This window comes from Pagrus major, chromosome 4, assembly GCF_040436345.1.
Source record: "Pagrus major chromosome 4, Pma_NU_1.0".
Lineage (NCBI taxonomy): Eukaryota > Metazoa > Chordata > Actinopteri > Spariformes > Sparidae > Pagrus > Pagrus major.
This window is the reverse complement of record NC_133218.1, coordinates 24,812,680-24,840,322: the sequence shown is the minus strand read 5'-3', so window position 1 is coordinate 24,840,322 and position 27,643 is coordinate 24,812,680. Positions and strand designations below refer to the sequence as shown.

At 39.3% G+C, this 27,643-nt stretch overlaps 2 protein-coding genes across 4 annotated transcripts in view; one reads left to right on the top strand and one right to left on the bottom strand.

The window, feature by feature from the left end:
- The window catches only part of myo1ea (myosin IEa), a 54,848-nt gene extending 47,274 nt beyond the window's left edge, over positions 1-7,574 (bottom strand). For both annotated transcript variants that reach the window (XM_073463985.1, XM_073463986.1), the window contains exon 1: positions 7,298-7,574. In XM_073463985.1, the coding sequence (XP_073320086.1) occupies positions 7,298-7,300 (3 nt within the window). In that variant the 5' untranslated portion in view covers positions 7,301-7,574. The remainder of the gene's footprint in view (positions 1-7,297) is intronic.
- A 3,514-nt stretch (positions 7,575-11,088) lies between these two features.
- Positions 11,089-27,501, top strand: mtmr10 (myotubularin related protein 10). 2 transcript variants are annotated; one of them, XM_073464203.1, is made up of 16 exons: positions 11,089-11,612; positions 12,761-12,821; positions 15,382-15,518; positions 16,024-16,096; positions 17,264-17,406; positions 19,534-19,627; positions 19,798-19,945; positions 20,604-20,691; positions 20,882-20,970; positions 21,240-21,370; positions 21,505-21,574; positions 21,889-21,959; positions 22,339-22,511; positions 22,617-22,787; positions 23,385-23,567; positions 24,178-27,501. In XM_073464203.1, the coding sequence occupies exons 1-16, from the start codon at positions 11,556-11,558 to the stop codon at positions 24,787-24,789; spliced, it is 2,301 nt and encodes a 766-aa protein (XP_073320304.1). In that variant the 5' UTR covers positions 11,089-11,555; the 3' UTR covers positions 24,790-27,501. The 2 variants fall into 2 exon arrangements, with proteins under 2 accessions (XP_073320304.1, XP_073320303.1); XM_073464202.1 differs by having other exon boundaries at positions 24,175-27,501.
- Positions 27,502-27,643: the final 142 nt, after the last annotated feature.

Genomic DNA, 27,643 nt, shown 5'->3' with positions numbered 1-27,643 from the left:
ACTCCAGAGAGATTTTAGACGTATTAAACTCATTTTCAGGTTCATACTTGTATTTTGGGTCACTACTAGAATAAGTTTACCTGCTTTAATGCTCAAAACACATATCGGTGTCCTCACACTGCCCAGTGCTGCAGCACTGTATTCCCTCTCTGTCTGAAACATTGTTTTAGCTCCTGTCTCTTTAAGGCCCCTCCTCCTGAATACCCAGTCTGCTCTGATTGGTCAGCTCACACACGCCTGAGCCAGCACCGCTCACTGTGTCTCCGGTCGGCTCTGTTGTGTTTTCAGCTTCCAGTTAGCTTCACTTCTAAAGTGATTATAGGCATAAATTATGCAAATGTGCAACATTGTGATGGAGTGTGATGTCAAGAAGTCACAGAATTAGAGGCGGGACTACTGATGAGGCGTTTTAGACAATTCAGGGGCAGTGTTTTCTGTGGGAGAGAGAAGGTCCCATTGACGCAAACTTTGAGCTTTTAACTTTCAAGCTCATTAACATGCACAAGAACCTATGTAACACACTGAAGGAAAGGAAAAGAAATGAAAAAGCATAAGAGGTCGCCTTTTAGGTTGTTCAAATACTACAGGAGGTTAAAGATGTCAAACAGAATGATGATAAGCCAAGACCTGCATATTTATAATTGTGCCTTAGCGCTTTCTCATGCAGGTTCATTGGTTGAAGGGGTGTGGTGCATGCATTAGATGAATGGGACGTTTAATGACTGATCAACTGCACCAAAGTGAACACATTAAAAGTACAGCTAAAATAATGACTCAGCTGTTGTTATATTCATGCACTGACAGCACAGAAAATCCCTGAAGTGCCTCCCAGTACGCGGTGAACGGAGCACCAGCCAGCACTAGTTGATGATGCATGCTGTAACGCCCCTAATTAAAGAGGAGTGCTAAAAGTGCGAAACAAAAATACATAAAGGAACAGAGCGGTGAGCTTGGACCTGTGTCATCAGGAGTGTCTAGTGAAAGTGGGCTAGAAATGTCTGCTCCTTTCTTATGAAATTATAGGTGGAGACTGAAAACAAGAAGTGCATCAAAGTTTGCCTTCAGCTTGATTTGCTTCGTTGGATTCATATCAGTAAATCATTCGTCTCTTATGAACTAAAACAAGCTTTCTGAGTGCAAGAAAAGAAAAGCTGGATTCCAATCAGAAGGGTTCATTGCGAAACTGTACTATATCGTACTAAACACTGTATTTCAAATAGGCCCATGAGCTGGTGACAGAAACTGTTCTTAAAAACGTAATTTCTCATTGTGACATTTTCCACAGTAAACATTATATTTAAGTACAGTTAAACCACACATAAATCAACATTTGTTTACTGCTACGTCAAACATTTTGCAGTGGAGTAAATCAACTCTGCTGTTTATCAGTTCATAAGAAAAACAATTTGCAAAGAACTTCCTGTATTTGAACCACGATCTCTCTGTGATGGACAGTGGGCCCATTTTAATCAGGAAACAAAGCTTGCGACTGTCCTCTTATATAGCACATATTACCCTGCTGCAATCAGTGTCGTAAAAAAGTTATAGTTGATATCGTGTTAAAATATAGTTTTAGTAAAAGTTAAAGTCACCCATATGAATAGTACCTGAGTAAAAGTCTTACAGGCTGGTCACATTGGATGCTTGTGTCTGCCCAATCTGTTTACATGGAGTTTGCCTTTGATGATTGTCAATATATATGATGATGTGATTTTCCCTTACCCCCAATGAAAGAGCAAGAAAGCGGGAGGGAGAAAGAAAGGGAGGGAGAGAAAGAAAAAGAGAGTGCACCAGAAAGAAAACTGTTGTTCACCTGTTGTGTGTAATGTTCATGTCTCTAAAAGGAAGCACCGCTGCAGCCGCACCTGACAAGCGCAACTCATGCAGCCAGGTAGGCTGCTCTTACCTGTTAACATGGACGCTGAATGAGAAGCAAGAACGTTAGGCCACGTTCATGCGTCGCTCACACAGCCAGTGTGGCCAGCCTGTCAAAGTATTTGACATTAAATGTATGTAGGTATTCAAAAGTACAAGTAAAAAATATTTCCATGCATGAATGTGCTGTATACTATGGGTCGATTGATTATTGGATCCGATATTTCTGAAACTTGGAATCAGTGTTTTTTTACCCGATTGCCAATAAAATAGATTGTAATTTGCAAAAACAAATAGTAACCTAAATTATCAAATAAATGTGCAGTAAAGAGTAGGATATTTACCTCCAAAATGTAGTGGAGTGGAAGTCTAAAGTAGCAGAAAATGGAAAAACTCAAGTAAAGTGCAAGTACCTCAAAATGGTACTTAAGTATATAACTTGAGTAAATGTACTTAGTTACACTTCAACATTGGTTGGAATGCACATGAGGATGATGTTTACAAGCCAAAGGATCCAGGAAAAAAAAAGGGATTTTAGTTTTATTTCAACAATTTGTTTAGTTTTCATGTTATTGTTTTCCAAGCTGCTGCAAGACTGTCAATAATGTGAGGAATCAGACCGAAGCAGCCAAACACAACGCCGATCATGTCCAAATAAATAGTTATGTTGGCTTATTAGTGATATTATAAATCGTAAAAACAGAAATCCACAGGAAGAATAAAAGAGATAGTAGCGAGCCAATTGATAAATATGACAATCTAAGGAAAAAGATGTGGGCTCTGTCCCCATGTCTGCTCTATTAATGCTATACTTCTATGTTTAGCTGACATAGTGAGCATATAGTACACTGTAAATCTAGTGTTTATGGATGAAAATGACCTTGAGTTCAAGAGGATACTATTCTGACGCTCCAGTCACTGCATGATTCCACAGTTAGTAATGCACTGACTCAGCCCTGCCACGGGACATGTGCCAAAAAAGACAAACTAATTCAAACCATCTAAGTTTGACTTTGTTTCCAGTCAGTTCAGTTAGTTTAAGTCTTTCTCGAGATACACAACAGCTGACAAGCCTTTTTAAAAGCTTTGACTCACTTCTCTCCAACATCACTGTCGGCACTTTTGTGAGTTTTTCCTCACATGGTCTCGTCCATAAATATACATGTACAGCTTTGTATTTTGTGGATATCACTGTGAAATCACACTCTTTTCTTTAGACTATGACAGACATTTTACTTCCCTGGCCAAACTGCCACAACATAGACAACAAGACTAATGAGGTTTCCACTTGATAGAGTAAGAGGGCTGGTGTGTGCCAATGGGAAGCTATCAGAGCAGATAACCCGAGCACAAATGCGGAGACAAGGAGTCTGACCTTGTTCCCTGTCCACGTTTAGGGAAGTCATACATGCAAATAGCTGCTATAACAGCACACTGTTTCACTGGTTCATGATCTAAGAACAAGGAAAATAAACTAAACAAGCATGAAAGGATGTTAGTGGATTATGTTGACACAGATAAGAGCATTTATAACAAAGTTAATGTATAATTGACAGGTATTATTACCTGTTCAAAGTAAAAGAGAACTGGTGTGAGATGAACCATGAAGAGATCACCAAAGATATTACAGTTCATCCTGAGGCGGGTATGAAAATGTAGCAAAATTCATGACTATCCATCTGGCAGTGTCAAATGTCACGCTGGCGCTGGAGGTAAAGTCAGTAAGATTCCCCCTTGGTCATCATGAACATCTGCACCAAATTATTTCAATAGTCATTGAGATATTTCAGTGATATGTCAAAGTATTGGACCAACAGACAGACATTAGAGCCCTGCTACTAGCATGGCTAAAAACATTATTACCGTCATCGCACCTCAGTGACATATAATTACATTTTACACCTATAATATCTCATATAAAATACAGCTGTGTAATTATTCACCAAGAGAGTAACAGGTCCAGTTAATATCTGAGAAAATATATCACACAGTACTTGGTTGAGCTGCTTTGTGGATGACCTTTGACCCTCTAAAGTAGCTGCATCCTCTCCCAATAATTCACAGTGAAATGAGTGGTGGATGAATGAGTAGACGAGCAGAGTAAAGGTTTCCCTGGTTGTTGGTCATTTTAAAACAAGGCTGAGGCAGTATACAGAGTTAAACTGTACAGCCACACGGTCCTCTTGGCCACAGGAGGGGAGCACACACTGCTCAGGGGACACAGTCAACAAACTGAGTCACAAGGAGAGAAAACCGCCGGGTGCTCCTCACCTCACCACTTCCAGCATTCAGAATATCATGTCTCACAGTTACAAGAATACTCTGACGACACCACGATGTCACTGCCGGACAACTCACTGATGAAACGTGAATATAAAAATATGCTTTTATTGTAAGTGCCAACACAATGATAATGCTTAGCCATGTTAAGCTCATTTTAGCTCAATAAAAATCAAAACCAGAGGGTGTCATCCCACCTTATCTTATCTTAATTTTGAGGAGCTAACAGCTGCTGTACAACAATAAACAAATAAAGAAGATATTACTCCCAGCAATAACAGACATGTCAGTAATCCAGCCTCTTACATCATGCGTACAGAGCAACACTGCTTTAATAGAAAAAAAATGATATTCAGCTACAAAATGTTCCACAGTAGATGGCAGATGCACGACTCCGTGCCTGAGTTTTAGGAAAATACAAGATATTGCGGCCAATTAAGAAGATGAGGTAAGTGATGGAGTAAATTACTGCGAGTGTAGAGTGAGTCCATCTCTTGAGTCTATAATTTTTTTGTTGTACTGCTGGATGAACATATGTCATCACTGGATGTGCAATGTAATAACAAATTAAAATCAAAAAGAAATACTACCACATCTGCTTGCAATAAATTGAAAGATTAAATAATAAAAGTCATGGAAATGTTGCATTTCCACTAACAATTAAAAAAAAAAGATGCAGATGCATAAAAGAAGCAAAACCAGGATTTTATTCACACGAAGTGAAAAGCTCACAAACTTCACGGTATTTGACAACTTGAATTTACAGTGTGAGATTTATAAGCTTCTCTTATTCAGACTGATTTACAACAAGTGCAGCAGTAGAATAAGTCAACACTCATGAGGCCCATCATCACAAACAACAAAGCAGTGAAAACAGAGTGGCATCTTTTTAACAAAGACGTATGGAACTGATCACGAGGAGTGTGTGAGTGTACTGAACCACAGCGACAAGCCTAACGAGTTCCCCAGGTCCACAGAATGGGTGTTCGTCCTGTTTTCAGAGACGGGCTTGAATTCCTGAGCAAATCTCTACAGCCGTGATCGGTTTGAAAATGGAGCGCCAGCTTTGAAATGAAGGGAAAGGGGGGTTACTCAGTACGCACCTCCCTGTAGGAGAAACTAATGCAAACCATCTGCTGTCATACTGACTCGCTATTCAGCATCTGGCACAGAACGAACCAGCGAGCGATGCTGGTGTCTGCTAGTCCAGACAGTTAGGATGACAATCAGACTGTTTTTTCTCTCTCTACTACTCTCTACATGAGCCGACAGACAAAAGACAAAACCTACAGTGGGTTTCCAACAATTTTGACCAAACTTCCTTTATGGTCTTTTAAGTTCAGAAGTTTTATCCCTCTCAACACCACTATATTCATAACTCTGCCATTGCTGGAGAGCATTTTCCGCTGTCATTCAAGTTACCTCCCAAGGAGAAAACAGCTCCTGTTCAGTCACTGTAAAACTGAAGCAACCATATGTGGCAAATAGTCAAAAAACTGCAGTGTGTAAGTGATAACAGCACCACAAAAGCTGAATTTAAGAAGGAATGCTGCAAGAATATATTACGTATTTTTAAGGTCACGGCTCAAGTGCAACTGCTCTATTATGCTGACTGCATGTTATGCAACATTTGTCCCTTGGGTTTGTCTTTGCATGGGAAACCCGACCTACAGGTTCAATACACCACTATAACTGGCAGAATGCTAACAGGTTTCAGTCCTACCTGTTTTAAAAAGACATTGTTTATGTTGTATACCAACAAAGCAACAGGTTTCATGATGCTCAGTGAAACATCCTGAACACAGACAGTAGGTTATTCAAGAGGCTCATAACTTGAAGGATGTTTGCTAATTATTATCATTTAAAGCCAAAATTATGACTTCTTGAGACAAATAAAACCTTTAGTCAAAAGTGTTGTCTCAGCAGCCAGAAAGACAAATAAAAATGTGTCTGAAATGCTGCATTACAGCTGTGTTATTATGTTCAACAGCCAAAGTGGGAATTCTGCCACAGAAGACTGTGGCTTGAGAAAATGTTGCCTAAACACAATGACAAGGCCACACAACCTCCTCCATAACTTAGCTCTAGGCGTGTCTGCTGCAGGGATGGCATTCAGTAACCAGGAAAAACCTGTAATACACACACACACACACACACACACACACACACACACACACACACACACAGCTGCACACATACACCTGACACTTGCTCCCTGGCTGCCTCTTCTTCCAAGACCAACTGGTTTTAAAACAAGAGGCTGGACCAAGTTCACACAACTAATGTTTTTCGGTGACATTACATCTCTCTGGGCGTCACTCAGACAGTCAGATTCAACAGCTCAGGGTCAGTGCTTTTCTAATTACTTTCACTCCAGCCCATAAAAACTCTGTGACGGTCGAAGGGGGCTGTCAGGGTGAGGGAGAGAGTCAGGGAGTCAAAGACAGGCTGAGGATTACTTTAATTTTGAGAGTGATGATAAATATTGGTTGAAAGAGGACATGAAATTACACTAAATATCAACAATTATCACATACATGATCAATGAAAATATTTTTTCCTGCCATGTTATGTCACAGAAACTGCAGTTGAGTATAATTTTAGATTTGGTGAATGAAAAACAGAGCTGGAACTATTTAAAACACATGTAAAGGGGCACTATGTAGTTTTGAAGAAGAAACTCAAACTCAAATTGTAATATTTACAATATTAATGAGGTAAAAATACAAACCCAGAAATATTTATCTTTTCCATAACTGAATTAACAAGCTGTTCTCAGAGGGGAATAAGGTCCACAGAACACTGATAGAAGTGAGAAAGGTGGCAGGGTCCGCCACATATAAAAAAAAGTAAAACAGTATGAAACTACGTTGGCCTTTAAGGTCAGTTTGTTTATTCAGTCATGAAAAGAAAAGAGTTTATTAAGGCATAAACAAACCAGTCAATGAAGATCTTTCTCTTCTGCTACACAGTGCACCTTTAACTTTGGGGTCTCATTAAATGAAATATTGTATTATGGATTACATGTATGGCAATAAAGGCAGCAATATAGTTACATGTTATCTGTCAATGTTTAACATGTGTATTCTTATTGGCCTCATTCAGTAAATATTCATAAAACCGTAGTGTAAATATTACTCACCATCCTCTGTCTTCAACACAACAGTCGCAGTCTCCTCGGTCGTATTCCCCGCGATCCAGTTGATTTGTGAGAACCTCAGTGAAGTTCACACCGTCTCAAACAAAAACAAAAAAACTGTAGTTGTTAAAGCTTACAACCAAGAGGAACAAAATCCAAAAGTTTACACAAGATATTCCCGATAAACTCCCGAAGGCATGGATGCGTCTCCTCAGCGGTGTCCTCCTCCGTCCATTGTTGCTCACAGAGCCGACACTGACAGCAGCGGACCGGGGATCAGACACTCTGGAGCTGGATGGTAATTTACCGAGAGAGAGGGAGAGAGAGCAGTGCCCTCAAAAATCGGCTCAAAAACATAACACAGGAAACTGAGCCAGATGGTCCAATCAAAGGGCGCCGAGCGCGGAATATGCTTAAATATTCATTAGGTACTGGGAGCGACGCAACTGGGCATGCGCAGCTTTGGGACTTCCTAACAACAGAGGCGAACACAGAAAAAGTCAGCATCAGTCCACTCACAAGCCTGAAGTCTGTATTCACATACTGTCTGTGCTGTCCTGTACACCTTTAATGTGGGTCACATTAATACATCTAACAATAAAAACGGTTTCTTATACTATTTTTGCTGTTTTGCTTGCTTTTCTCTCTTGTTTGTGCATAGCAACCATCTGTTAGACTCTTAAATCAACATTTATCTAAACTCACTGCACACAAATTTAACTTTAACAATGTCAAATTAAGCCTTTGAGCGCCTGTCAAGTTAAAGATCAGTGTTTAAAGCCATTTCCCTTTACACATGCTGCTCACTGTCTCAGAATCACTGGTATATATCCAGTTCATTCCTTCTGATTTATACCAGTGTTTAATCTTCTATCTGACTTTAGATGATCTACTATAAATTCATTTATTCAAAAAAAATAAAAGGGTATAGTCCACAAATTCAGTAGCCTACTGTAATCCAGTCTGACTCCTCCTCCTCATACAAATAAAAATGCAACTCAAGGCCTTTAGGAAACCTCTTTTGAAGTGTATGGGTGGCACTGGTATCCACTTCGTCTCACAACCAGTCTCCAGCCAGACTGAGGCTCGCTTTCAAATGATGTTGGGCGGTGAGGCGTCTCTCTGGGTGTAACCTGCCTAACAAGCTGCCTCTGTATGCAGTAGTGTGTGTGTGTGTGTGTGTGTGTGTGTGTGCTGTAGTCATATTTTAGATATACTTTTACACCTAATATGAATATTGTAAATGTCAATGTTGAGGTGTCATTTGCATTAAACATTACTGCCTTATCATCATGACCAGTATAAAGGTGTTTCAGCTTGTATTAGCAGCAGGTAACAGATGTGCCAACAAACACCAGCAAGCAAATACAGCTGTTATGATGTATGAATAATAGATGAAAAAAAGAATAAAGTATAAGTAGGTTTGGTGACGCTGTTGGGATCAGTGTTTTGTCACCTCCCAGTGGACATTGTAGGTAAGGGCAGAAATGATGGAACTGTTTATTTTATAACAGTATATATAATGTTTATTAAATAGGAAGTCACATTGAGATTGAAAATCTTTGGCTAGCCAAGACAGAGTCAAAATAGCAGCGCCAAAGACATGACAACACAACAATATCAAATCAAACAGACAAGGCGGCAATATTTTGGAAGCTGGCAGTGACCATTTCCATTATTCTACATTTAAGTTTATTTAAAGGGACACTATGTAGTTTTGGAGGAGAAATTCAAACACAAAATTTTAATAACTGAGCAAACAAGCTGTCCCAAGAGGAATATAAGGTCCCCAGAAACTCTGTTTGAGAGCTCGAAAGGTGGCAGGGTCCGCCAAATATAAACAAAGTAAAACAGTATGAAACTGTGTTGTCCTTTAGGGTCAGTTTCTTTATTCAGTTTATTCAGATTTTTGAGTTGCTTTGAATTCATTCTAGGTAGACATATACATCTTTTCAAATGCAAACGTTGAGCTAGAGTGTGGTTGCAGGGACATAAGCTTGTGTGCTACAATGCAGTGGGCAGGACTGAAAATCCTAATAATTCGTCATGTTAGTCTGCTACCTCTGTGCAACACTAACTTCATATCCTTTCAGAACTGTCATTCCATTCCCCATCGATCCGCCGAGCACCCTCTTCTGCCCATTACCTACAGTATCAATGCCAACCACTTTCTCCTCTACAAGATCATCTGGCTGCCTTCAAGTTGCAGTCTGTAAGCCTGCCTTTAAACCTCAGAGAGACTATTTTATTTTACTATTTTAGACTGTCTTTACTTTTGTCCCCTGCAACTGCTTTTGGTCATCTTTCTGAGTGTGTGGTACGTGTGGTTTATGTTTATGTGTTAAATGCTAAAAGAAAGGTTGCACAATATAAGAATTAAATCTTTACTGACTGAATATACAAAGTCATTAAAATCTACACTAGGCTTTATCTAATTATTTTTTGTCATTTATGTCAGATGACTGAGATGTGTTCAGGACTTGTGGTTGAAACTTTATGGCAAATGTTTGGAATATTGTTCAACAAACATGAAGGTTAATATGTCCCAGATAACAGAATTTCATTAGGAAAAAAAACCAAACAGTTTTAATCATTTTGATCACCAGTGTACTGGGGTCAGTTGAAGATAGCTGAACTTAATACATTTCTGTACAAAAATAATGATACATTTATAAAGGTGTATGGGCTAATGAAGTACTGATTCTAGTGAGTACTTCACCGTGTTTTCAGAGTGATGTTATTCAAGGATGATGCCAAAGCAATTTAGACATCTGATCTTTATAAACTCCAACATTTAAATAGGTGTCTTATGGGAGTCCTATTTTTTAGTTAGATAGATAGATATGATGTTTTAATTCCTAGAATAATACTCTTTTCCAATAACCAGCAAGTCTAAATCTCTTTTGGTATCCAGCCCTAAGGCTCCAGTAATTGACTGATAGTGCCATCTAGTGCATAGAATCTATACAGTTAAATTTCTGATGGAAGTTCAACCTAAAACATACTGTTTTGCATGATGAGCTGACATTTTTGGCTTTTGCATCATCTTAAAGTGAACACAGTTTTGTTGTAGAAAATCCTGGTTTATTTTGTTTATCACCTTGTTTTATTTTGTTTTAATTTGGGTTTATGAAAAACATTTAGCTAATTATAGGCACTGAACCTGTTAGACAAAGATTTATAGATATATCATGTATAATGTTATAATATTAGCTTTATTGACTTTTCTTGATGTGCCCTTAATTTGTTATTGCTCACTTGTAAATATGTTTTGGGCTGGCCCAGTCCTACTGCTTGTAGAGATGTGAATTTACTGTTGTGGGTTGTGTTTAACTTCAAAGTACCTAAGTAACTTAACTTAAATTGTAGTTTTATCTGGACAGCCTGTCAGATTAAATACATAGCGACATTAGCCATACAATTTTGTTGTGCCTGCCAGCGTTTGTATGATTTGTGAAATAAAGTTACTGTTAAAAAAAAAAAAAGACACACACCCGAAATCCTCAACTTCTAATGCCTCATGGGAGTTGTAGTCCACGGGTGATGTACTTGATGTATGCTAACAAAATAATCGTTGTTTTATATTTGAAACGATAAGGTTAACAACATTTATTACGACGCACAGTGTTTGATAACTCTTTGGGTTAGAAATATTGCATATAAGTGTTTTGTTTCAGCTTTTCAGAAAGTTTGATGAAAGAAAGTCTCGGTAGAAAAAAAAACAGGTCAACAGCGGAGCCCGGAAGTAGGGCGGGACCTCGGCGCTTTATAAACATGGCCGTTAAGTCCTTTACTGCATCGGGTCCTGCGTTTGGCTGAATTTGTTAGACTTTCAGGAAGTCACCGAGGGTAACTAGTGCCGTAACAGGTGGGAAGAAAATGTAGACGCACAACGGACGCCTCTAAATTAGTTTAATCGTTTCATGACTGCGCGGGGACGGCGTTAATAAACTTCATGTAGTACTTTACGCTAGCTAGCTAGCCAAGCTAACGCCGACGTCTCAACGTTAACTTCTGTCAACTTTTTCAACCAGCTAGCGTAATCTGCTTTTTGACCGCTTATCGACATGGAGGAGTGCCGTCGCTGGCCCAGGCTGTCTCTATGAATATTTTACACACGGACGTGTCGGATTTACTCAGCTAAGGGCTCACCAAAACTTTCTTCCAGGCTCCTTTTTGGGTTGTTTTTTTCCACTGGCAGCAGCCGAGGGTTTGTCAGGCGCCCGTTTATGAACATCACGGAGAGGTGCGGACATAAACAATGTTTTCTGTCAAACCCATGAAACCAACCTTCAAGTGTTACCTTCCTCCTGTACAGGTATGTGTTACAGCAGAGTTCACTTTACGCGTCAAATAATTTATTGAAGTGACTTTAGGCTGAAGTTGTCGTGACTGGGGTGTTGCGGAAGGAAGGTTTTGACGTGTGTTGTCAAGATTATAAGAAGAGTTAGCCCGAAAAGGGGATGCCATCTATTTAATTTGGAGAATTGAAACCCCCATGGTGCAGCTGATACCATTTTGAAAGGAACAGTATCCTCTCTGTTGTTATGGACTCGTATTTGGCTTGCTTTGCCTACAGGTGCATGCACTTCTCCAGACAGTAAGTCGAGGAGTTTGCGTACAAAATCACTGTTTAAACAGTCAAGGTCAAGACTGGAGGTGGGAAGTGTTTTGTGTTCAGATAACATTTTTCCCTTGGTGTTTTGTTTTTTGAAATGTATATCTAGTTTAAAATCATCATATTTTCATGGGCATGATCTGGTCTTGGAAGTCACTTATAGATTGTAAACTCTGAATAAAAGTTAACCTGATCGCTTACATGTAAGTCTAGGTAAATGCTTTCAAGCGAGGATTGATCAAACTTTGCTGTGATGGCACATTTATGATTCACATAACCCAGATTCCTTCACTTCCACCCCACATCAGCACTTTAACCTCATAGTCATTCATTCACTTGAAATTACTGTGCTGGAGCCGAGCCAACTATGAAAAACACATGACTGTCCAACTGCTTATGGACTGTCACTGTATCTTCTGCAACTGTGTGCAGTATTTGGGGATCCAGTATTAATAGCATTGGTTGACTGTTGTGTATCTTTGGTTCCTTCTAGTTTTGTGAACAGCGTGCCCCAGGCTTATCATCGCCTACCACATGTTGTGACTGCTTATGCACCACTAATTCAACAAAACAAATTATGACAGCTGTCAGGAACATGGTCAAAGATAGAATCTAAAGCATGTTGTTATTTTCCAAGCCCTATTGTGTGTCCTCACAGTTTTGTTTTTATCAGCTCTACACTTGGAAGCAATTTATATTTTGTGTTTTCTTCCCTATACAAGGACCCTTTTGAGTGGTCCCTTTCTAGCCCCTCCACCTTTAAACGACATTATTGCAATTATTCATTAACCATATGACAAACAAGTGTTTAACTAACTCAAATGTGGCTTATGCTTTTTTTTTTCTAGACTGATGTGAAGAAGACTATTGAACCACCCATTAAAAAGTTGGAGCCTAAGCTACTTCAAGGTAAATTTGTTTTTGTGTTATCCTAAAAACAGTTGGCACAGAAACACACTTTTAACCAAACAAGACCTGTCTATTTGATCAAAAGCATATCAGATATTCTTTGTGGATTTACATTTTATGTAGAGATTGCATTAATAATCAGACAAAAGACTGTATTTGCCTTGTATCAGATGTACTGTAGCCATCCCCTGTGTGCAAAGAGGGGATGTAGTTAAGTGAGCAGAAGACTTGTACTTTGGCAAAAAAAGCTTGTATTGTGTCATTGACTAAAAAGGTATTGTTACTCATGTCTCTGCATTTATTATTAAGCAACCTCAGTGCTGGGCTGTGAGAGTTTAGCATAAAGCTTCGAAAATAGAGAATTGGGTTTGTTACTTCCTTTTGTCTCATTTGCATCACTGTCAGTCAGTGTTGCATTTCTTTAAAATACTCTGTGGTCTTAAAACCTCTAAAGTTCAACACGAAATCTTGGATGAAGCTAGATAATACGTAATCCTATTTTACAGCTGGCAGTGTGTAATCAGACTGGTTGAACAAGCATTTCAGCCCAAGCAAACATGCCCCATTCTGTTTCATCCTGATCAAATGCAAATCTTTTGTTGCCCTTTATCTGTATTTATTTGCTTTCCCAAGCTGTCAAGATTTCTTCTTACACAGTATTTGCCTGTTGTCCATTTATATGCATCAAGATTATATTTGTCATCAAGATCAACATAGTGAAAACACCACAGTTTGACATTATGCAGTGCCACCATACCGTATTTTTAAATAAGCAATATACTGTAAATTCTATGATGCTCAAAAATTGTAACTTCCTTTTTTATAGGATTTTGCTTCCCCTCTGGGCTTCTGCAGCAACTGCAGTAACTCAATCTTAAATGAATAAAAGCAGGAACATTCTCTATAAAATGTAATAATCTGATTCTTGTTTGGTGCTTGACAACATCACTTTTATGGCTACTACGCAGTTACTTTCTTTAAATATGTTTAACCCACACCAAAGAATTAGAATCATTGGAAATCTGTAATGGCTTCTCAAACATCAATGTATTTGTTGATCAGACCCATCCTAATTTAAACTATTAGAGTGCAGGTTCTTTACTGATGATGCGAGTGCGCCCTTTAATGAGGATTTATTAACATCACCCTGCCAGCAATATTGCACGAGCAGCAGTTTAGTCCCTCTGCAGCTTTCAATCACCTGGGTGTCTCTGTACCTCTCATTCACAGGAAGTTAAGTTGGATTGTAAATATGGCATTCTTAATAAATTCCTGTTTCTTTCAAGCTGTTCCAGGCAAGACTTATGTTCCCATCATGATGCCATAGTTGGCAGCTATTATTTATTCTGGTTCAGGTCTGAGCAGTTGACTTGGGAGCTCATGGGAGTGGCTCAACACACCCTTTGCATAGTGTTACGTAACGTGTTTTTTGTTGTAGTAAACATACAGTGATGTCCTCTATAAAAGCAAGAGAGAGTTCTTAAGCCTTAAATTAACTGTAGTTGACAGTTTCACATCTTTTTACGGTTTCTTTAGAGCCACTCGGAAACTTTATTTGCTGCACTTTAGTTAACTGTGTTTTATTTAAGCCAAGGCTGACGTGAGAATTGAAATTGACTTCTCGCTTAACAGCTGGAAAAACAAACTTTCCATACATTTCCAGGCAGCATTGCCACTTGCTCCTTTTCCATCTTTGGAGCCGATCAGACAAACCAGTTACATGAACAGCTGACTGTACATTTGCTGCGTGCTGCTCTGAGGCAGTCCTTTGATCTGACTGTCTGTTGGACTCCACCCTGCTGCCCCAGTTCTCATCTTTTAAAAATCCCTTGGGGAACTTTATATAGCCACATTCTTGTCTAACCGTTAATCGTTTTGTGATCATGTTAAAGGGGCGAGGGTCTTGTTACTTATAAAGATAGTTTATAAAAAGCTGCCTCGTCAGCCTAAAGCCAAAGTAAAATCTATAATGTGACTTGCATGTGGCAGAACTAAAGGGGGTTACTGTCCCACTTGTCATCACAGAAACCTTGGAGGTGTGCAGGGCCTTTTGGCTTTTTTAAAGTAAAGTAATTTAAGCTTTTTTTAAGATCTTGATTTTTCAACCATGACTCTCTCACAAAAAAGGCATTCAGTGTGAGTTTTGTATATGTGGTTGCACACCTATCAATATAAATAAAATTGTTATACTGTGTCTTTGGCCTGAAATCATTTGTTTTGCACTGGGAAGTTAGGCTAAAAAATACCAAACTTGGAGGTTCAATAGATTGTGATTGCAAAGCAGTATGTTTGTAAATTAGAGATAATAATCAACAAAAACGTTATTGTTTAGTTTGAGTCTGAGAAATTGAATAAGGGATTGCACATACCAATTTATAGCCTGGTTACATGAGGCCTTTACATTCAATGCAGAAAGTCAAGTGCTGGTATGAAGATCAAAGTTAAACCAATTAATCTTAATTTACTTAACATTGTCTTTGTAATCTTCTCTCTCTGTATTCTTCTTGGAACCATAGGTTTTACACTTGAATGTTTTTATTTATTTATTTTTTCTCACCAGGGGAGATAGTTGTGAATGAGGTGAACTTTGTGAGGAAATGCATCAGCGCTGAAAGCAGCCAAGATGATCTTTGGGGCAAGTTGATATGCACCAACTTTAAGGTCTCCTTCATCCCCCAAGATGCCCCAGCAAAACAGGTATTTGTGTTGACTGAGTAAGTCAAAGTCAAACTGTGCTGTTTTGTATATTTAGCCTTTCCAAGTAGCAGTCAAAAAATAGTGCTGATGTTTTAATGTTCTGATGTCTGATCATTAAGATAATATAGTTGTCGCCCATGGCTCCAGTTTAAGCTTGTGAACTACATACGTGCTGTCAGCATACTGCTGAATAGCTTAAAGACTTCCATTTGCACAGCCTTGTTTATATGTGCAGTGCATCTGGCAAGGAGGAAGGAAAACTTCCTGCTCTACATTGTCGGTGATATCGCACAAGAAGTGAGAGAACAGACGTCATTTCCAGTTGTGGGGCAGACTGTTGCCATAATAACAAAATGGAACTTGGTCTTTGCTCAGTCTGAGGGGATCAACTTGATCTACCCACCAATGTTTGAGACAGTATTTTGGTGAGTTATGGGTGTAATGTGATGTCTACAGGATACAGGTTGTCAGACTTTTTTTTGTTGTTGTTTTGCCTTTATCACAGAAGTCCAAGCTGTCCCACCTCCTGCTTGGAGAGCACGACATCCCTCTCACCTGTCTGGAGCAAGTAGTAACAGGTATGTCTGGTGGCAACATTTGTAACATAACATTGGTGGCTTTTCTAACCCTTTTTTTGGAAAGAATTCTGCAGATGAGTTATTTTCACGGAAATTACATTTACCTCCTGACTTCCACATGGTTAAATCTTATTACCAGAGCCCAAATGACCTCAAAATTAACTGTTAACCAAACTATTAATTTTGTTGTGACATTAAACAAATAAGATGGCTAATGTAAGCATTTCTTAGTGTATTCGGCTGATATTAACCTCTTTTTCAATCAAATTTCCCCTGATTTTAAGATTCAGTCAACTCTTTCAGCAGATACTGATGATCTGTACCCGGTCATTTTGAAGGAGTGAACTACGATCAGAATTGAAATTCAATGTGCCTTTCATTAATCTTTGACAGCTTGGCTGACTTGTCTCGTTTGTTGTTCTCTCCTGGTCAGCAATCTGATAACAAGTGATGTCACAGCTAAAGCTGTGATTAGTGGCAGTATAGCCCAGCTGGGATTAGCCTTGTTTATATATCTCATTGCTGTCGATTGCTGACACTGCGAGGGCAACTGCCCAGAGCAGTGTTTGCTGTGTTACAGTGAGGGAGTAGGAGGCTTTGTTTTACCCAGCTTGTTTTTGACCTGTTTGAACTGGGCTACTAATGACAACATTAAAATAATTGTTTTTGTAAAAATATAGGATTATTAAGAGCAGGCCCTACTGCTGCATAATATCAATAAAATCAAATATCAGTACGTCTTAATTGCACTGAACAGTAATATTTTGGGCATGACCACTTGTGCCTTAACACTGTCTATTACATGGTATGCAAGGCCCCATTTAAACCAGGAAATAAAATGGTGATCTCTAATGGAATATGTTTAGGTTAAGGTCATAGGTCGGTGCTCTGCCGAAATCCCATGTTCCTACAACCTTCATCCAAACATTTAATATCAGTTGTCCAAAACTCTCAGGCAGAGTGTGCAATTGCAACCAGATTTTTTATTCTTAAAATAACACAAGACATGTATTCAGCCTTGGCAGAAATATGTGTTGAGTCTTTTGCAGTTGACAGTTATCTCTGTTGTGTCTGAAGAATGCTTTAAAATGTATTTTTACATCACTAAGTACTGGCATCCGCATTAGCTGAAGTATTCTATTTATGTTTTGTGTTTGTTCCTTTCAGTAAATGATACAAAGGGGAAGAAGAAAGTTTTGGGGTCAAACCAAAAGCTGAAGTTCAACCCAACAGAGCTCATCCTCTACTGCAAAGACCTGCGCATCATAAGGTTCTGCTTTGATGAGGCTGGGCCTGAGAGTGCCAAAAAGGTGAGTGGTACTCCATTTACCCATTTTGTTTTATATCACACAATAGTAAGAATTTGATCTTTTTATAGATATCAATCAATGCTTCTCAGATTCTCAGAAACTTTACGTTAGCAGTTTTAAGGATAATAAAGCCACCATGTGTAAAGGTTGAAAATTTCCCCTTTCTGAATTTGGCGCCCTCTGTGGCAGCATAAAAAATGCAAATTGCTGCCCAAGTGCTCCTATCGATCTGACCTGGGGACAGTAAGATCATTGGGCTGAATACAACACAAATGGCACCAATTTTCACCACAACTGGCCCATTTCATAAAATGTTTTAGACATATTGGCCTTAACTTTCTTATTGCCATACCTCCTGATGACTAATTGCTCAGTATTCCCCTTTTCTCAGTTTCCCTTGTCCATTTCACTGTTATTTGTTGCTGACTAAACTTTTCCTTTCCTGACTGCGTGAGCTCACACAGACACACACACACACACACAGACACACACACACACACACACACACACACACACACACACACACACACACACACACACACACACACACACACACTGTTATGACCCCCTTCCTCACCGACAAGGATATTTATGTCATCCAAACTTTGATGTCCTGCTCTTCCTTTCTCCATCTGAATAGAAATGACTAACGTTTCACACAGCATTTTCAGTGTGGCCGTTAGCCATTAGCAGACATTGAGAACAATGCTTATTCAAGACGAAGGAAACTGAGAATGATCCCGATTGTAGGAACAACTGGCAGCGTGACTGTGACTCATCTCCTGCACGGAGAGATTGGATGGACAGATGTTTTATTATTCAGATTAGAGCTCAGCTGAGGGACCTGTAACTCAAGGGGAATGCCAGTATATATTGATATTATGTCTTGATATTTGGATGATGTCCAGTGGAAGGAAGTTGCACACAAGGGAAATTAAAGGAAGTGCTTATAATACAGATATAGTGACCAGGCATGTGCTACCTAGCAGTTTGCTTTGACTGATTTTATCACAACTTTACTTTTGGAAATTGTAAGTAGAAGGACAAAAATTCAAATCAGGAAGTTGTCACCTGGGAAAGAACCTGCCAGGTTCTGGGAACTTGTTACTGCTTGAAAGGTTAACACAGCCAAGTGTAACAAAACATGTTGCACTCTCACGTTCTAACCATGGGTGTTGTGTTAAAAACATTGTGGTATCTGGAGCTGCAGAAGTCCTAGACATAAATATGTATTTGTGAATTATGTGCACAAAGGTCTTCAGGAGCTCTTGGCTCCCTGCAGCCTCACTACGTGACCCACAAGAGTTTGGCAGCTGTATATCTCTTTACAGCGTGCCATTGAAATGTACATGAATGTGAATATACGCAGTTGCCTGTCTGATCTCCTCCCGTGTCATCTGGGAGCAATTTTTGCGTAGGTTTTGGAGGACTTGGGAGCTGCACAGCACATACCTGCAGCACATTTGGCTGACAGCAGTTTTACTGTATAGCACTGCATTAAACACTCTTATGGCCAGTGTTGCAAGTCTCCCATTTAATGTGTTTCAAAAAAGCAGTATTCACCTTATTTTGCATACTCTGTTGGGCACAACAGAATATGGAAGGTTATTTATGTATAGAGCACTGAAATAGAAATGAGTCTGCCCTCCATCACTCCTTTTTGAGTGTATTTATGGACACCATGTATGTAATTACAGTTTGAACCTAAAACAGGACTCAGTCCTTTTTTTTTCTTTGTGACATATGGGATTAAGCCAGCCTATAATAGCTTATTTTGCCATAGGAAATTACAGAGTTGGGAGCAGCCATGTCTACACACACACACTCTTTTTCTGTGTCCTCTCGTGTTATTCGCAGCTTTACTACTGAATGGACTGCTTTGTGTGACTCCAGTGGAGCCACAGAGAGATTCTGTCGTGTAAACGCAGAGCAGTGGGCTGTCAGTTAAACATTTGCCTTCCCAGGTTTCACTTGTTCTTGTGTTTGTATGGTTACAGAACATACCTCAGAGTTCACGTTTGCACTCTTGGTGAACCTCAGTTTGATAATGTTTAATTGATCCAACCTTTCAGCTGTGTTTTTATTGTACTGTATGTCCCATTAAAGTACTTTGTCTTTCTATTCTAGGTTTGCCTTGCTATTGCCCACTACTCCCATCCAGCTGACCTTCAACTGCTGTTTGGTTTTGAGTATCAAGGGAGGCGTTACCATGAATCTAAAGGTATGGATACAGCTTACCATATTGCTTTTATTGCTGCTAAAAGACGTGACATGATTTTGAAAATGTTGCCCTCTCCTGTTAATCCACATTTAAGTTTTCCAAATTTGACTCACTGTGTTTAATTTCTCTGCATTATACTCAATCATCTCAATGTGTATCTGTGTTCCCAGGTGAGCACGTCAACGGTTCCAGCCCCCGAGGAGGATTACAAACCCCCATCTTTGACCGTCCTTCAGACTGGGATCGCGAGATCAAGAGAACCGGGGCATCAGAGTGGAGGGTGTGCTCCATCAACGAGGGCTATGCCATCTCACAAAGGTTTTCAGCTCATGTTGTTAATAGTAGGCAACTTATGATGGCCAGCGTAGGCAGAGCGCGTCTGTAGCTCCTTCAGTTGTTACGGATACTCTAAATTTCACCCTTGACTCATACTAAGTATGTTTTGGCAAGACGGTGTGTTTACACTGTAAGCTTTTTTACTTCATGAGTGACTTTAGGAAAAAACCTTGTGAATGTCTCTAACATGCAAGGCTATTTTGGACAATATATGCTATTCATCTGGGTTAAGCAGTGACATCATGGCGGGTTTTAAAGTGAGGATTGTGCAGTGTTTTATGTGGAATTTAAGAAAAGACTGGAAATTGCATAATAGTAGCTGCATAAATCACATGAAGCTAAAACAATAGTTATAGTACACCCTAAATCAGTTTTCCCTCAATCGATGAAAAACCCTTACTGCTGAAGATACAAACCAGATGGAAGTATTGAGGACAGTCAAATTACTACCATTAGTACAATATTATGGTTTGTCAACATGAAGCAAGACAATTGGCTTATTTATATAAAAAAGATGGGCATGGGTTTAAAGAGTATAGCCTAAATGTATCTTCATTGCTTTAGGATGTCACTTTCTTTTTTAGTGGTGTCTTTTGTGATTCCTGTGTAACACCACTTTTTCTCTAACTCTTCTTTTTAGTCTTCCAGAGTACGTTGTGGTCCCTGTTTCTTTGGCAGATCTGGATCTTAAGAAATACTCTATGTTCTTTACTGATCAGCGCATCCCTGTGAGTACTTCAAGCTCTGATATCTCCATTAAACGTGGAAGGAATACTTTGTCATTTATCCCTTTCAGTTATGTATTATTAGGACTATATTATTAGTTTATTATTGTAATAATCATTATCTGCAGATTCCAAGTTGATTGATCAGAGCATCCCTTTGATTTGGCCACTCATCCAATGTTCTTCCTCATAGCTCTGGTGCTGGAATCACCCAAATGGAAGCGCTCTTGTGCGTATGACCGGCATTAATGATCCATTACAGCAGAAGAAGATTGATCAGAGGTACAGCCAAGTCCTCAGCTTCATTCAGATTCAAAACATGTATTAGATGTGTTGATCTCCTGTCTTTCACACTGAAATTCAATAGCAACAAACAGACATTCAACTGTAACGGTGAAAAAAGAAAGTGTTGAACTTCTCTTATCTCTTATAATTCAAAATCTATATTTTTTAGTATTTCAGCTGTAATGATCTGAATATACAAATGTCGTGCTACAGCTGTTTAAAGGTGTCCCTAACCCATTCATCTACATCTGTCTTGTGTTGTGCAGGATCTTCACTGCCATCACAAAAAGCCACCCACAGCGCAGTGAAGTCATCAAGTCAGAACTAGACAAGTGTCTGCCGACCATCCTGGACATACAGAGCGCCTTTGTTAAAATCAGGCAGATCTGTGTCATAGGTGAGCCTCATTGCAACTTTGAACACTAACAGTAGATAGCCACAGTAGTATTCAACCTCTGTGTGAAGTATATCTCAGTGCACGTGCTTGTTTATCATAGGGCAAGTGTTTGACTGTGTCTTGATTGTGTCCAGATCCTTATGAGGAGTCTGAGGAGAGGTGGCTCACTTCGATTGAAAACTCACGTTGGCTGGAGTATGTCAGGTATGTAAACAACCTGACACTGCATGGTACCTCGAATAAACTACCAGTGCTGTGAAGGTTTAGAGTCAAAATCAAAATGTTTCACGATGTTTGTGTTATCCTTCCTTCCTACTTTCATGAGAAGGGTTTCTTTTTCGGAAAGCCTTATTATTCAGCCTTGAAATGGTGTGGTAATGGGCAGCAACTGGTGACTGTCATCTGCTTGCCTGGTCGGTAATTGGTCCACAAGCACAAAAAGGACAAAAAAGGAAATTATTGCATTTGTATCTTGCCAAGATGTTTGTTACATCTTGACATTCTGTTTATGATTTAAGGGCTTTCCTGAAACACTCAGCAGAGATGGTGTACCTCCTGGATGGAAAGAATTCTTCAGTCATTCTTCAAGGTAAGACTCACTCTTTGTCTTTATCAGTCATCAGTCCCCATTTTAATACGTCCATTTGTGAGATTAAAAGTTAAAGGTTCATTTATTAGTCATTTTACAACACCAGGGTTGTAGAACAAAATTGAATTTAAGTCCTACATGCTTATCTCCTTATGCTACATAAGAAAACAAACAAACAGCCAAACTATTTTATATGGTGGCTTTGGTTTGGCTTCAAACACATATTTGCACACCAGCCATAATGCATTTTAAATATGGTGGTCAAATTAAAATCATTACCATATTCTTACCATCAGAGTGACCTTGAACATTTTTGCTTTGACCACTTTGCTTGCAAGCTTGTTATTGAAGAATTTGGTTTATTTTTATGCCTCTACAGAGGAAGAAGACAGAGACCTCTGCTGTGCCGTGTCCTCCTTGGTGCAGCTCATGTTGGACCCTCATTATCGCAGCCTCATCGGCTTTCAGGGTTTGGTGCAGAAGGAGTGGGTGATGGCTGGCCATCGCTTCTTGGACAGATGCAACCACTTAAAGAAGAATGACAAAGTGGAGGTATTTGTCTGACAGTAAATAACCCAGTATAAGTTTGAATAGATCTGTCGAAGCCCTTATTATTCTTGTTTTCGTCATTTTTTTTAATGTTTTCTTTCGGTCTAGTCCCCTCTGTTCATGCTCTTCCTGGACTGCGTGTGGCAGATGATGAACCAATACCCAGCAGCGTTCGAGTTCACAGAGGCCTATCTGACAGTACTGAGTGATAGCATGTGGATCCCACTGTTCAGTACTTTCCTCTTCAATTCTCCCAAACAGCGAGCTCAGCACTTGATGGTAAGGAATACATACTATCTTACAACTCTGTGTACCAAATGCAGAAGATTTACGATAATCACGAATATATGTTTAAATGAATTAAATTAGAAAGAATTAGAATAAGCTTTTGCAAATAAGGCAGTTTATGAAATATAAACATCTGCACAGAACATAAAAGTAACCTCATCTGCTGCCTGCTTACAAGTTAAACGTTAAATATATGATCTATCAGAATGTGTTCACTCACATGTAAAACAACTGTATGTTTGTGTCATTGGTCAAAAATAGAAAACACACATTAATTCCAGGTGAGGGTGCGTAACAAAGTCACATGTTTTTGTGGTATCATTTTGTGTGACAGACTATAATTTCCTTCTGTGTGTGTCAGATAATCGACAGGAAAGCGTGCAACGTAATGCACACAGATAAGGAAACGCTGAGCTTGCGGTCAGGGATGTAACCAATAAATTTGACAAAAGCAAATTATGACAGTGTGGTGTTTTGTTTACCTTCGTAGTTTGTTGGATCAAGTCTAGAAGGTTTTTCATAGTGTACAATAATGTTTTTTGTGTCTTACTATGTACAGAGCATGAATAAGTTGTGTTTACTTTACAGGACTTTGCCAAGAATAAAGCCATCCCTCAAGGAGAGGACCAGGTTGTGTATTTCCCTCCTGTCTGGAACTGGTCACAGCAGTTCTCCACCAAAGACCAAACCCTCTTTAACAACCCCATGTATGTAGGCAAAGGAGCTGCCTGTGTTCAGAATGGGGAAGTGAAAAGCTTCAGACGCACAAAGGTACACAAGACACTGACTGAGCTTTACAAATTTATGGTAGTGCTAGCAGCAGTTTGTTTGTGTGTTTTTGCTCTTCTTTAACAACCTTGGATATATAACAAACACTTCCAACCTTCGAAAGAAGAAAGAAGTTTTACGGAGATTGTGCTTTCCTTCCTTGCCTCTCTAACCATTTCTAATCAATTTAAAGTGCTCACAACTCCATAGACTTATTTTCACTGCAGATTACGATCAATAATGATGTATAAGTATTTTCAAAATAGGTCACCCCAGTCTTCTGTCTTCGTCTTATTTTCTGATCGAGTAAATGTTAATATGTTCAATCCATCAAGTCAGCAGGTGGTTTATTGGTGCTGAGAATTTATGGGCAGCTTGTTTTTTGTGTCATCAGCAAACTTCAGAAAGTGAATTATTACACAGAAAATAAATAATTGCTTTTTGCTTCCCCTGAAGTCGTAGTTTTTTTTTTTTTGATAACACAGTTAGAGATGCCCAAATTAAGAAAATTAAATGGGTGACCTTTGGTTGTTCAGCCTGCTGCAGACTCTGTCAGAGAGTTGTTTATCACGTTTAGTGAAGAAAATCTAACCCTGTGTCCTTCCTCCAGCAGAAAAACTACAGTTCCACATTGCGAGGAACGACTGCATCTATGCGTAATGGACTGAGGGGTGGAGAGGAAACGCTGCCCAGGCGTGGCTCTCTGGTGTCAGAGCTGAAGCCTGATTTCTCAGTAGTGAAGGATGAAAGCCCGTCAGAGCGCTTCTTCAGGGACTGGTTCTCTCGACCTGCTGACCAGCAGGGCGTCCTGATTCCCCTGCTCATGCCTTCACACGTGGCCCTCTGGAAGCTCTTCTTTCTACGCTGGGTTCCCGAGGCCTGCATTCACAAAGGAGGCCCCATGACCGCCTACCACAAGCTCTCTCAACTGGTCGATGAGATCGAGATATTACAGATCCATCTCAGGCGGTACAAGGGACCCAGTCCAGGCAGCACTCCACTCCCCAGCCCAAGTGGGCCCCCTTCAGACCAGAGAAGGATGTATTTTAAGGCCAGTTCCCCGAATGACCCCCCTACACCTCCAGACTACCTTACCTCCTCCTTTCCCTTCACCCCAGTGGGAAACCTGTGCCGCCGCGGTATCCATGGGACTCCAATTAGCAAATTTCTGAACGGGGCAAGGATCTGGCTCTCTACAGAGACTCTAGCTAATGACACTGTCTGAGGTTGTGGGGCTCACATTTCTGAGCTCAGTACAGGCTTGTGTAACAATTAATCATCTTATTTTCTATTACCTCTTTCTAAAATACCAAGAAGGAACATGAGAAATGGAACAAATTAAATACAGGACTTCTGATTTAAATTATTTATAAACTAGAATTTGCACCGTTGTTGCTGCATTGAAATCTGAGGTTATGTTTGAACTAAAGTGTCATCGACACGCCTGAATCATTTTTGTCCATTACAGTTGAGGAATTCAGATTATCTGAAGCACATCCGCCTTACTGGCCATTGGGTTGTTACTGTGAGGTCTCCTCTTACTGTGAAAGATCATCATACTAATCTTATAATAGATGTATTTTCTTATTTACTAGAGCTTAGGTCTTTCTCAAGATTTTGTGAAGCTAACTGCTCTTTTTGCTGAGCATACTGTACGGCGCACACAAACGTTTATTTTAATATTGAGTTGAGATGAGGTCGAGAGCTCCCTCTCCAAGATTTACCTGTGAGTCACGCACATTTTAAAGCAATAACTGAAAGTTCACCAAGTATGTGTGAAGCAATGTTCTCAGTTTATTTGTCCTTTTTTGTTAAATTAAATCTCATTGGTCAGTAAGACGCCCTCACTGTAATAGAGTTGACATTTTCAACCAAATAGGAATGCTTGAAAAAATTTTTTTTTTAAAAAAGGCTGTTTCTTTTTGCAGCAGCAACGATGCTCTTCACTGAACACTGATTTCCAAGAATTCAATTTGTGTGTAACTTCCAGGAAATGTCATTTAAGATATTATATTATTTTACCTTTGTTTTTATTTCAGAAAGAGGAACAGAAAATACCACTGCTAACACACATTTTACGATGTGGTAAAGACAAAGAGGATCTGGCCTGGTATGAATGTAATTGGGCGTTTTTCTTTTTCTTTTCTTTTCTTTTCTTTTTGCACAGACTTGATGCTATTTGCTCCAAGTGCCCATATTTTGACGGTTGTGTTGGGGTCCCACTGTAAGTAGCAAATGGTGTGATTTCAGGGTCTTACTTTGTAGGTTAACTCTATTTTTGAAGCAGAGAAAACGGCCTATATTTCTAGTATCGCAAAGCAGGTGATAATTAGAGGGGGAAGTGGAGCGGTGGGGACTTCAATCTGTGGTAGATATTTCCTCTTCTCTTTAGAAGGGGGTTTTATTAACTTTTATAGAGGCCTTCTGGTAAGGCACTGAGGAGAGACTATTCAGATCGACTGTATCTGACTGGGTAAACATTGGAAAGCAAAGGGACAGACCAGGGCTTTGACTCAAACCAGTCTCCAGTTTATAAGGTAGTGAACTGGATTTCAAGCAGTGAAGTTAGTGATCCAAAGAACTTGACAGTGATGGGTCGATGACGAGTGACACAGCTTCAAGGCAGGAAACGAACAGCAGTAATCTCATCTCATCATCTGGATAGCGAGTGGCGTAAGTACACCACGTGTAGTTTTGATGTACCAAAGTAAGATTACGATAAAAGACTGCAGGGCACACAGGCTGGTCAGAGAAAGGCCTCAAGTTTTCAGCCGAGGGAAAAGGATTGAAGGAATGAACACATTAACTGTTTAACATACTGTACGTAGCTATAACAATACTTACATTCGTATTAACATTTGTTCATGTTTTGTCCACATAATCATACTGGATCATAATCATACTGTGGAGAGGAATACTATAGTAGAAAACAAGCAGTGAACTACTTCCTGTCAGGGTGGTGATAGTAAGGTTGGAGCATAAAGATTTTTGTGACGCAATCAGGGAAATTTCCAGCAAACTACTTTCAGATCGCTGCAAAGATTTTAACATTTGGACGTCTTTTAAAAATGTTCACTACCAGCTGAACTAGGGACTGGTTTGATACACATCAGGAGAAATGGATCAGTCGTCCAGTCCCTCTTTAGAACTGATGAGAAACTAGCACTGTGTAATGTCTTAAAATAACAGTAGAGCATTTCTTTTATAAAAGTCATTTTAAATATAAGACCACTGGACAGACGCAACATATGTCCTATTATACAGGTGCATTGATCCTTAGATGCTAGATTAACCAGTTTCCAGCAGATAAACTCGTGATCCTTTGGCAATAACTAGTTCAGGTGTTTTTTGATATAGATGTGTATAGTGTGAGTGCAGAACCTGCAAAATGCTATTAATTGCACATTTTACTCAATATATAGGATAGTTTGTTTTAAGGTGGTTGTTGAATAATTTTGGCAAATATTATAAATACTGTATATGCTTGAAATCTTCCAATTAATATTTTTGATTAATGGTACTAAATAGCTTTTATCTTTGATGTAGTCTTTATATTTTCTGGAGAGATATTTATATGCTGTGTTTTTCCACTAATTCACAGTGTTGCACTCTGCTATAATTGCATGATGATCGTGCCACTGTGGCACAGTTTGATATTGATTAGCAGCAGATGTATTTATTCACTTATGCAAATGTTCTCTAAGCGGGATGCAGTTGCTGCTGTTCATCCCCTGTGCCTTTTTTGGGAAGATTTACCATTTTTGTAACTACTTTCTAAATCTGTTGACTTATTTTAGTTTTCTAAAACTGTCGATTTGTGAATTCTGTAAATCTAGTTAAAGTCGGAGGTACTGCACTGAAGCTGTTTTTTTTCCTAACAGAAAATAAGGCTCAAATGTGTACCAGTAACCAATCATTACATTATTTTTCAAAGGAATTTGCTCTCTGGCTTTTATTTCCACTGGGTTTCACTCATGAAAACAAATCCATCCAAGAATCCACTTATTTTGTTGATTAATCTCAGACATTACAAATAATATGAAAAAAATGTCACAACAAAGCTTGTTCAATTGAATAAA

What these genes read in the sequence shown, in the direction of transcription:
- mtmr10 (XM_073464202.1), top strand. Translation starts at nt 11,556, where the DNA reads ATGTTTTCTGTCAAACCCATGAAACCAACCTTCAAGTGTTACCTTCCT. An exon ending in GGAGCCTAAGCTACTTCAAG is followed by an intron (nt 12,822 to 15,381) that starts GTAAATTTGTTT and finishes TTTTCTCACCAG; the next exon opens with GGGAGATAGTTGTGAATGAG. An exon ending in TTCTTCAGTCATTCTTCAAG is followed by an intron (nt 21,960 to 22,338) that starts GTAAGACTCACT and finishes ATGCCTCTACAG; the next exon opens with AGGAAGAAGACAGAGACCTC.